The following is an 11,844-nucleotide window of genomic DNA, read 5'->3' on the forward strand; positions in this document are numbered from 1 at the left end:
CTTGGGAGGGGAGGGGTAGGAAAAGAACAAGGAAACTCAACGGAAAAGTCAGAAGTTGCTCCTACTCCCATGGTTTGTTTTTTTTTAATTTGAATTTATATCCCGCCCTTCTCCGAAGACTCAGGGCAGCTTACACTGTGTTAAGCAATAGTCTTCATCCATTTGTATATTATATACAAAGTCAACTTTTATTGCCCCCAACAATCTGGATCCTCATTTTACCTACCTTATAAAGGATGGAAGGCTGAGTCAACCTTGGGCCTGGTGGGACTTGAACTTGCAGTAATTGCAAGCAGCTGTGTTAATAACAGACAGACTTAGTCTGCTGAGCCACCAGAGGCCCCTGGTTTGGGGGGTGTTTTTTGCCTCTCCTTGGCCATTCTGTTTCTCTCTTTAGGTAGGGAAATATAGATAGTCCTCAACTTACAGCAGTTCATTTAGTGACCATTCAGAGTTACAATGGCACTGAAAAAAGTTATTACTGTTTTTCACACTTATGACCATTGCAGCATCCCCATGGTCACATGACCAAAGTTCAGATGCTTGGCAACTGGCATGTATTTATGACAGTTGCTGTGTCCCAGGGTCATGTGATGACTTTTTGTGCCCTTCTAATACGCAAAGTCAAGGGGGAAGCCAGATTCAGTTTACAACCGGGTTTCCTAACTTATCAACTGCAGTGATTCACTTAATAACTGAGGCAAGACATAACACGGGACAAAATTTGCTTAACAAATGTCTCATTTAGTGACAGAAATTTTGAGCTCAATTGTGGTTGTAAGTCGAGGACTATTGTATGTCTGAAATGATGAGTCAACTGGTTGTTTAGTCTATTCTAAAATGTCCCTTTATTCAAGTTTTAGTGGAGAAACCTAAAGCAGAACATATCAATTCAGACAGCTCTACGAACAGTGGTTTGTTAAATTGATAGCAGAACCTGGGAAGTTGAAATCCACACATCTGAAAGTTCTCCAGGTTGAGAAACACTGCACCCATTCAGTGTAAGACTACTTTCTATACAGCACAACAATATAACTGGATTTGATGTCAAATGAAAACTCATTAAGGATTTCAATTCGACCCCAAATCGTCAGTGGGGCTACCTGTTCAATGCAGGTGCTTTTTTAAAGAAGCAAAGTCATTGTAATTTACACAATCTTAGAGTTGTCTAAAGCTTAGGATATTACTGATCAGTCTTTTTTGCAGTACACCATTAAAAATTGGTAATGGAAACTTTTTTTAAAAAAACATGCAATTTATTTGAGGTTAATGGGTACTGTTGCTGTATGGAAATTCCAAATAGCTTTAACGTGCAAAAAATTAGCTATGTATTTCTGGAACTTCAACCTATATTTTTTAACATCTTCAGTTTCACACAAGGAACAGCTAGCTAAAAACATATATGTAAAGCCAAGCCACAAATGGGAACGGCTGTGTGAAAACATCGTGGTACACAAACTGCTCGATCTATGCCAGCAGAGCATTGGTGCCCCATAGCTGTGCTACAATAAAAACACACTTGCCTTTTTATCAATCAAATAATCACAACAAACAAAACTCCCGACAAAGCAAATAACTTTTATGGTGGGGATACTAGAAACCCTGTTTCCATGGATTGTGTTTGTCCAATTTGGAGCAGAGGAAAACAAATGTGATGGATAATCTGAAGAAAGACAATTGTGGCTATCCAGAACTACCGTGGCAGACCAGAGCTACTGTAGATTGGATTCCATCTATCTGCCAGCCTCTAACCTTTCAATGGATCATCGTTGGTTGCAAAACCAAATGCAAAGCAGCCAGGAATCTGGAGGCTTAAACTATGGCTCGTTCAAGGATATACAGTCTTTCCAAAAAGAATTATGAAACCTTAAACGGAGAACTCTGGGACAAGCATTGCTGCAAATGTTTAAGACTATCAAAAGCATCTTTATACTACGTTCCTCTGAGTTTGTAAAGGAAAAAAATGGCTACGTATATATACAGCCATACACACAAGCACAATAATACATACACACATTCAAACACAAGTAAAATATATTTATAAACTGCTCTTCACTCAACCTCAGTTTCCTTTTACTTCCTCCTTACTCCTCCTTGACACCACTTCTCATATTGTGCTGTTTGTGTGGAAAAAAACAGGCCCGCTCTTGCCAAGAGTGACCTCAGCTCATTCTTATTTGGTGATACACAGGAGAATTTCACTCGAACAAACACTTGCAAAGTTTCAGAGCCCCAAGGTTATTGGCGGCCTTTTGCTGTTTGCACTGGTTGCTTGTTTTCTTGTGATCTTTGATGGCTATAGACAAAAAATAATAATCCGGACTGTTGTAAAAGGTTTTAAAAGATATTCCCTTTTTCGATAACACCACCCATAATCTGAGTAATAATATGATTAAACAATAATCTGAAGCAAAAACAGAAAGCCAAAAAAATCCTATGCAACCTGAATCCTGAGATCTCTTTTTCCCCAATGATAGTTGCAAGGCCAAAGAAGCAAAGCCAAAAAAAAAAAATACGAGCCCTCCCCCCCCTCCCCAATTTTTTTTGCAAATTTAAATGGTTATCCAGAGTTTTTTAAACTGGGACAATGACAACCAAGGGAGAGAAACAGTCACAGCAAATCAATGACCAACAAGAGCCTTAGCACACTAATTTGTTGAAGGCCACCTTCTCTCAAAATTGACTATGTCCAAGTTAAACTGTACCTCTTTCCAATTCCTGTAAACAGGAATATAGTTTTGGGAAAAGCAGTAGAGGCAATAATTGAATTGAGGCAAACACAACCTCAATTTATTGGAACATAAAAGCATAATATTCCATAACAAGTGGTTTTCAGGGATGGTGGTTAGTGGTCCCATGGAAACCACTACTTATTTATTTATTTATTTATATACTTGATCTTCAGGCTGGCAATTTAGCCATCCAATCTCAAAAAACCCAATCACCCAAGTACCGACAGAACATCCCCTGTGATGCCTATTATCAGCATTTTCTTCCTAAAACCATAGACTTTACATCAATAACTAGCATTAATCAATTAGTAACAAGGAGTTGTTCTTATATCTTGATTGACTGTCCACGAGCAATCTGATTCCTTTTTTCTAGCTCAATGTTTCTCAACCTGAAAAACTTCGAAAGGCGTGGGATTCAATTCCCAGAAAATGTAGCAATGTTCAAGCTAGTCGTGGAATTATGGGAAGTGAAGTCCACATACCTTAACATTGCCCAGGTTGGGAAACACTATTGCAATTCATCCTGACTTCAGGTCTCAAAACAGAAGAGTTCTTATGAACTCCCAGTGTGGAACTGCCCTTGAATCTGGGCATGTAGCTTCCCCTAAGACCTCTTGCTATTCTGGGACCCTGTTCCCTTAAACCAGTGTTTCTCAATCTTGGCACCTTTAAGAGGTGAAGACTTCAACTCCCAGAATTCCGCTGGAGTCCACATATTTTCATGTTGCCATGGTTGAAAAACACTGCCTTAAACAGTGCTCAAGATTCTTGGGACTGCTCTGCTCTGAATTTATACTTGCACTCTCTCCAGTGGGGTCCCCCTGCCAAAATTCCACTTTCCTCCTATCAAACTATCTCCCAACCTTGCACGACTTGAGTAATTTGCATTGCCTTGTCTAGCCTGAAAAAAAGAGCAGAACTTCATTCCCTATATTGCTGGGGATGTAAAACAGATCATCGTGCTGGAGCTGGCGTTTAAAGGACAAGAATGAGATGGATGGAGACAAAACACTAAACATACACGATTAATAAAAAAAATAAAGCTTGGGTCCAGACTGTAATTTAACATCAATGTTTATTCCTAAAGTCTATAAAATAGCAAATATAATTTCAATTTTTGGAACAGGTGGTAAAATGGAGGTACTGTAAAAATGGGTCCATTAATCTCTTTTACTGAGAAAAATGCAAAGAAGTTTAAAAAAAAAAAGCAACCAAAGATATAAATGATGATTACAGGGATGGTGTTTTTTCCCCCAAACTGTTAGCTAGATTGATAATTTCATCAACTCATCACTAGGATGATAAGATTCTTTTCCTAATCAGGCCTTGATTGTTCTCAACCCATTAATACATAATGTGAAGTTTGGATTTTGTGTACGTGTGTGTGCCAACATGCCTAATGTTAAACAGCATATACCATTCTGACATCTTTTCGAGCTTCAGAAATGGCTGAATGTAATAATCCAGTCTTTAGTAAAGGACTGTATGATAAAATGGGCACAAAATATTCAGGAACCAATATTTTTGGAGACTTGGGAAAAAAATTGGGTTAGAAATATTAAATTTACGCAAGCACAGAACTTAAGGGGAAATTTGTATAAAATGTTTTATAGGTGGCACTTAGACCCTAAGAAATTATCATGTATGTATCCAGATATGCAAGCGAAATGTTGGAGATGTAATTGTGATGATGCTACATATTTTCATATTTGGTGGACTTGTAAGAAGATTAAGGCTTTTTGGATAAGGATCTGATGGATTATACAAAATGTTTTGAAAAAGAAGATAAAGTTCCTACCGCAATTCTTCTTATTGGGAATTATTATGGACTGTACAGTAATTGAGACTAAGCTGATTTTAAACTTAATAACAGCAACAAGACTATTGATAGGATAATACTGGAAGAAAAAAGAGTTACCTACAATAGAAGACTATAGAAGGATATTGAAAGTTGCTAATTTGGCTGAGATGGCTAAAATCTCAGCCTTTTTGAAAGATACTACACAAGAAAAATATCTAACTGAATGGAAAAAAAGATTGAATATACGCAAAATAGATATCAGATTAAGAGATATCAGATTGCTTTTGAATGGTTAGGATGTATTTATCTTTGATCTGTATGGGGGAAGTTAGGATTTGAGAAGAAGGGGAGGATTATAATTTGTGTTAGGGAAAAGTTAGCGAATGATTGTTTTTTGAACTATACCTTGTGTTTGTTCTGGGAAGTCGGGGGTTTGGAAGGAGGGGAGGGGATGGAGTGGGGGTGGAAAAAGGGGGGTGAAAATTTTTGTAAAAACTTTTTCAATTAAAAAAAAAAATATCCAGTCCACTATGTCTTCCTCATTTCCACTCATTAAAAGGAGCATGAGGCCAAATTTTTCACTTCGACAAAAGGGAATGTACCCTCCATGTTACAAATCTTGCTGCTTCCCATTCATCTGTGGGCTCTGAGGAGCTTTTCCAAGCCTTTAGGGAAATGCTTCTGATCACTTTAAATAGTAGGTTTGGGGTTTTTTTAAAAAAAAAAAAAGTTCTCCAACAGAACTGCTATGCATCAGAGAGGTGGGAAACAGTGCCACCTGTTGGATTTAGAATTTTTATGTACAAAATATTTTACAACATTTGTCCAAATATCTTACCAAAGTTGGCAAAACAGCTATTTATAAGTATTTGGAGCCTCCAATTACTTCTTGCACTCACAATACTAAAATGTTGCTTTGGGACCATATATCAAAATGAAGTTTTCTGTGACCCAAATAATAATCAGGGCGGATGGAACCGTAAGGGTAACATTAAGCCATTTTCTGCTTCAAACCAGCTTCTTGAGATAGGCTTCTGCCAGCAGTAATGGAAACATTTGAGAAACACTGAAACCAACAGCAGCTCTGGAAGGCCAAAACTTGTGCCTAGGGGATGAAAACCTAATTTTCCCTTCATCATTTGCTATAGGCAAAAGACTCAGGATGGGCTTACAACAAAAACAGACATTTGTGCAGTTAAGGCTACTTCAGTTTTGCCTGCAGTACCACGGGGTTAAAGGCTCATGTGGGTGGGTGGATAGATGATCTTGAGATGCCTCACCCATTTGCAACTGCCCTTAACTATGTTCAGCAAAGAGTTGGCTCTTAGAGCAACACCCGTTATTTGCCTCCAATACAGCATCCCACTTTTTACAATCAAACAAAGGTACCCGGACGTTTAACCTGGCAACAGCATTGAATGAGGAACAGAATTCACCAAGCATGAATCAACCTTGAATAGTAAAAGGATTTCACCTGACTTCCAGAAATGTATTCCTTGATACTGATGTCAGGATGTTGATAAAGCCATTTAAATTTGAAAGATATATGAATACTGACTCTGTATTAAATGCCTGGCTTGTTGTTTCGAGTCAATGTTTAAGTTTCGTATTTAATTACTTGGGCATCTCTAGCCCTTTCCTTATCAGCAGGGACACAATGAAATGTCAAATTCACTTATAGTCGAAGTTGTATATGCTTGTAGCAGAAGTTCACTGACACGGCTCAGCTAGGGCAGACACTTCATTGCAGACAAGACAGCAGTCACACACTCGCAGAATGTGCACCTACTGCTGAACACAGAACACAAATGAAAATCTTGCTCTCTCTCATCTGAGCCGTGGGGGCGCAGTGGTTAGAGTGCAGTAGTGCAGGCTACTTCTGCCGACTGCCTGCAGCTTGGCAGTTCAAATCTCACCAGGTTTAGTTGATTCAGCCTTCCATCCTTCCAAGGTCGGTAAAATGAGGACCCAGATTGTTGGGGGCAATATGCTGACTCTGTAAACCACCTAGAGAGGGCAGTAAAGGGGTATATACCATATTTTTCTGAGTATAAGATGCACTCCCCCCCCCGTAAGAGAGTGAAAATTTGGGCGTGTCTTATACATCGAATGTAGCTCCGCCCACCAACCGTCCCCCACCCTTCAGCCTCCGCGTGTCCTCTCAAACAGAGCTTTTGGCGGCTGCAAATGCAGCCTCCCAAACAGAGAGCCTCTCAAGCAGAATTTTTTTTTCTTATTTTCCTCCCCCCAAAATAAGGTGCGTCTTATACTCCGCAGCGTCTTATTTATTTATTTATTTATTATTTAGATTTTTATACCGCCCTTCTCCCGAAGGACTCAGGGCGGTGTACAGCCAATTTTAAAACAATACAATATACAATTTTAAAACAAATTAAAAGAACATATTCTATAATGGCCGAAAAATTTAAAACCGTCAAATTTGACCCAATAAAACAGAATACCCAATTTAAAATTATTAAAATTCAAAAAATTCAAAATTTAAAATTAAGAATTAAGAATTAAGCCAGTCCCGCTTGGATGAACAAGTACATTTTCAATTCACGGCGAAAGGTCCGAAGGTCAGGTAATTGACGCAAACCAGGGGGAAGTTCGTTCCAGAGGGTAGGTGCTCCAACAGAGAAGGCCCTTCCCCTGGGGGCCGTCAGCCGGCATTGTTTGGCGGACGGCACCCTGAGAAGACCCTCTCTGTGTGAGCGTACGGGTCGGTGGGAGGCATAAGGTAACAGCAGGCGGTCCCGTAAGTACCCGGGTCCTAAGCCATGGAGCGCTTTAAAGGTGATAACCAACACCTTGAAGCGCACCCGAAAGACCACAGGTAGCCAGTGCAAACTGCGCAGGAGCGGTGTTACCTGGGAGCAACGTGTGGCTCCCTCAATCACCCGCGCAGCTGCATTCTGGACTAACTGAAGCCTCCGAGTGCACTTCAGGGGTAGCCCCATGTAGAGAGCATTGCAATAATCCAGACGAGAAGTGACCAGACCGTGAGTGACCGTGCATAAGGCATCCCGGTCAAGAAAGGGGCGCAACTGGCGAACCAGGCGAACCTGGTAAAAAGCTCTCCTGGAGACGGCCACCAGGCGGTCTTCAAACGACAGCCGTCCATCCAGGAGAACGCCCAAGTTGTGCACCCTTTCTGTTGGGGCCAGTGACTCGCCCCCAACAGCCAGCCGCGGTTGCAGCTGACTGTACCAGGGTGCCGGCATCCACAGCCACTCCGTCTTGGATGGATTGAGCCTGAGTCTGTTTTTCCCCATCCAGACCCGTACGGCTTCCAGGCACCGGGACAGCACTTCGACAGCTTCGTTGGGGTGGCCCGGGGTGGAGAAGTACAGCTGAGTGTCATCAGCGTACAGCTGGTAACTCACCCAAAGCCAAAGCCACTGAGGACCTCGCCCAACGGCTTCATATAGATGTTGAACAGGAGGGGCGAGAGAATCGACCCCTGAGGTACCCCACAAGTGAGGCGCCTCACGGTCGATCTCTGCCCCCCTGTCAACACCGTCTGTGACCGGTCAGAGAGATAGGAGGAGAACCACCGATAAATGGTGCCTCCCACTCCCAAACTCTTCAACCGGTGCAGCAGGATACCATGGTCGATGGTATCAAAAGTCGCTGAGAGATCTAACAGGACCAGGGCAGAGGAACAACCCCTATCCCTGGCCCTCCAGAGGTCATCCACCAACGCGACCAAAGCTGTCTCCATGCTATATCCGGACTGGAAGCCGGACTGGAACGGGTCTAGATAGACAGCTTCATCCAGGTACCGGGGAAGCTGCCATGCCACCACACTCTCTACAACCTTCGCCAAAAAGCGAAGGTTGGAGACTGGACGATAATTACCCAAAATAGCTGGGTCCAGGGAAGGCTTCTTGAGGAGGGGTCTCATCACCGCCTCTTTCACCGCCTCTTTCTTATACTCCGAAAAATATGGTAAGTCTAACTGCTACTGCTACTGCTATTTTAATTATAGATCATTTCCTCCTGCTTTTTAAAGTTGACCAAAATTTAGCTATTACTTTTCAGTCTAGAGATTAGGAGCCTCCTATTCAGTGCCAGATGTCTGGCCAGAGAAGCTCTCATTCATACCGTGTGAACTTCAACTCCCAGCTCTACCTCACCATTATAACAATGGTCTTTTGGATATAAATGAGGGATCCCTCACATAGCATCAGATTTCAATCCTTTAAGAGGCTTGCAACCATTCCTGGTATTCTGTAGCTGTAACGTATTCCCAGGGAAAGTAGCATTTGTTTCAAAGGGTAGCACTGGGTGCGACCTGTAAAGCATCATGTGCTTTAAAAACAGCTCAACCAAAAAACAGCTACTGAGAATTGTTCCCTGCCCCCATTTTCCACCTTTAGGCAATTCAACCAATCACTGCCAAAAATTTAAGTCGCAAAAAAATATTTATTCAAACTTTTCTACATCAGCTTATCATGCAACTGTTTTTGTTCAAACGATAAAGTATAAAGGGCAAAATTTAAATTTTCAAATTTTAACTTCATTTGTAATAGCAGGAAAAATAAAGCTGGCAATGAGCTTAGGACAATACACATTAACAAGGCATCTGGAAAAACTGTTTTATGCAGTCTTCCCCCAGAAGTACCTATATTTTTAACTGTATCTATGCTGCACATCTCAATGATACAACAACTCTCGGCAGCTTGATCAAAAGGTAGTTTTCCTGTGTTTTTAGAAACTTTACCTTGAACTGTAACATGGTAGCCACTCTACAAAAAGGGCTGCAAAACTAGAATTACAACTTTCAGTACTGTAACTAGCCTCTTCACGCCATCTGTCACAAGATAACTTTTAAAGTTATTAATGATGCTGAGAAGGACATAAAGGTAAAAGTATCCCTGTGAGTTTTACCCCGCTAGTTGTCACCAACTTGGGGGGGGGGGTGTTGCTCATCTCCGTTTCTTAAGCCAAAGAGTCCTGAGACGTTACCATGGTCATGTGGCCGGTATGAAATCATGCTGCAGCACAAAGCATAGGGCAAAAAACAGAACACTGTTACCTTCTTGCATGCTTATATATGGTACCTACTTGCATTTGCATGCTTTCAAATTGCTAGGTTGGCAGGAGAAGCTAAGCCAAATGACAGTAACTATCACGCAGCATTCACATCTCAAACTGCCGAGCTGTAGACTTTTAACGGTCTAAGTGTCTTCGCTACTAACACACCAAGTCCCACCTGGGAAGGAGAGTGAACTTCAATAGCCTTAGGCAAGAGCTAATGTATAGCATCACATTACTTGGGAAAAAGTGGCAGATGGCTACATAGAAGACTGCTCCACATTCAAAACTACACAAACATAAATTTGATGGCAATTTTTCAAAAATAATAATTTTTGTTTTGCTAAACAAAAGTCTTAAAGCCAATAGTATTATAACTTCAATTACAAAATACTTAAAGGACTGTATGAGGAAGAGGAGAGGCCACTACTGGTTTTGCTCATTTCCTTTTACTGCTTTGAAATTTAATAGCCCAAAACAAAGGAGACTAAACAAGAGGAAAGACAGGAATGTTATGAAATACAAGGAATCAACAACGTGGGGAAAGAGAAACTATTATCAAAGTTGCATGTTATCAAAGTTGCATGAAGTTTGGATATCTTACCTTTCAACAGAGGTTGGAAAGTGGGGATTTCTTGCAGTTTTATGACATCTGGATCACTGCTGACATTCCGTGATGCCTGAGTCCCTTGGGCCACCACCACAATATCATCCATTTTAGCTCGTTGCTTGGCTGGTGAAGGGGATGCTGAGAAAAGGGACACAAAGCCAAAGCCATTACTTCTCATCTAGCATTTGTTTTTGATATCCTAGTCAATGTTGATTCTTGGCAAGTACCTGGATTAATCCCTGCAGTTTTCATGGCAAAGTTTTTCAGAAGTGGTTTGCCCTTCCTGGGGCTGAGAAAACATGAATGGCTTCTCAATGGCTTCCAAACGTGAAGTAGGTTTCCTGCTTTCGAGCCTAATGTCTTAACCATTAAAGTGGTTTAATTTAAATCATTAAATCTTTTAATCTAGCATTACTATATAGATATAAAAGCAAAGCAGAAACAACCCTGGGCCAAAACGAGGCCTGTGAATAAAATAATTCACGGGAAATATACATTTCTCATTTCATGATCCAATGGTTCGAAATTTGACTGTAGCGTTTCTCAATCTCAGCAGCTTCAATATGTATGGACTTCAATTCCACAATTTCCTATTATAGCTGGCTAGGCAATTCTGGGAGTTGAAGTCCATACCTCTGAAAGTCTATATGGAGATTCTTTCAGTTCATGGTTGTCCCAAAGGTGCTTTTTTTAACCCCAAGACGCAACTGTACTTTCTGGTTTTTCTTTGAAGAAGTTTCGCTTCTCATCCAAGAAGCTTCTTCAGCTCTGACAGGATGGCAGGGAATGGAAAGATTTGTGTTCCTTGCAGACAGCTGGTCATTTGCATCCTTTTAGAGAGTCTTTGAAGCCACTTAGCGGTTTAATTGTGTCCTCAGGGTCTCACCTGAGTGGTGCAAATGGGTGTGGAGCCTTCTTGGAACTGTTGAAAGGACTGTGTTGTAGTATGGAGATAGATGATAGTCCTTTCAGCAGTTCCAAGAAGGCTCCACACCCATTTGCACCACTCAGGTGAGACCCTGAGGACACAGATAAACTTCAGAGCAGCCTCAAAAACTCTCTGAACGGATGCAAATGAGCAGCTGTCTGCAAGGAATATAAACCCTTCCATTCCCCACCATCCTGTCAGAGCCGAAGAAGCTTCCTTGGATGAGAAGCGAAACGTCTTTAAAGGAAAAAACAAGAAATTCCAGTTCCCTCTTGAAGGGGGGGGGGGGAAAGAAGCACCTTTGGGACATACCTCAAAAATTTGCCGAGACTGAACCACGCTGCTGCTAGCTTCGCCTTCGGCCTCTCTCTACCCGCAGCTCTTCAGCACAAGGGGTCCGGGAGCCGCTGGTGAGCAGCCGGGAACGCCCCGTCGCGGGCAGAGGAGACCTTCGGACTACAAAAAGAGGGGGAGGCAAAGCTACGCGGATGCCGCGGGGCCCCCCCCACCCCACAACTCCTCACTCGATATCCAGGCCTCAAAGGCCTTTTCCGTCCCTCGCGGGAGCGCCCACCTGTCGCGGGGTCGTGAGGGCGGCCCTCAGCCTCGGCGCTCTGCTCGGACCCCATCGCCAGGCAACGGCGGGCTCTTACGTCATCTCCCCGCGACACAGAAGCGTCTGCCCGCGCGGGGTGGGTGTGTGTGTGTGAGAGAGAGAGAGAGAGAGCGGCCG

At 42.2% G+C, this 11,844-nt stretch overlaps 1 protein-coding gene across 3 annotated transcripts in view; it reads right to left on the minus strand.

Moving 5' to 3' along the window:
* Positions 1 to 11,840, minus strand: part of BORCS5 (BLOC-1 related complex subunit 5) — a 39,956-nt gene extending 28,116 nt beyond the window's left edge. The window contains exons 1-3 of one of the 3 annotated variants that reach the window (XR_009156054.1): positions 11,686 to 11,807; positions 10,411 to 10,543; positions 10,178 to 10,321 (exon numbers count right to left, since the gene is read on the minus strand). Coding sequence is in view for 1 of the 3 variants with exons in the window: in XM_058190678.1 (XP_058046661.1) it covers positions 10,178 to 10,321; positions 11,686 to 11,740 (199 nt within the window). In the remaining 2 variants the exon portion in view is untranslated. Of the gene's footprint in view, positions 1 to 10,177; positions 10,322 to 10,410; positions 10,544 to 11,685 lie in introns of all 3 variants that reach the window. The other 2 variants (XR_009156053.1, XM_058190678.1) reach the window with 2 other exon arrangements.
* Positions 11,841 to 11,844: the final 4 nt, after the last annotated feature.

The sequence above is a fragment of the Ahaetulla prasina genome, chromosome 7 (genome assembly GCF_028640845.1).
Source record: "Ahaetulla prasina isolate Xishuangbanna chromosome 7, ASM2864084v1, whole genome shotgun sequence".
Taxonomy (NCBI): domain Eukaryota; kingdom Metazoa; phylum Chordata; class Lepidosauria; order Squamata; family Colubridae; genus Ahaetulla; species Ahaetulla prasina.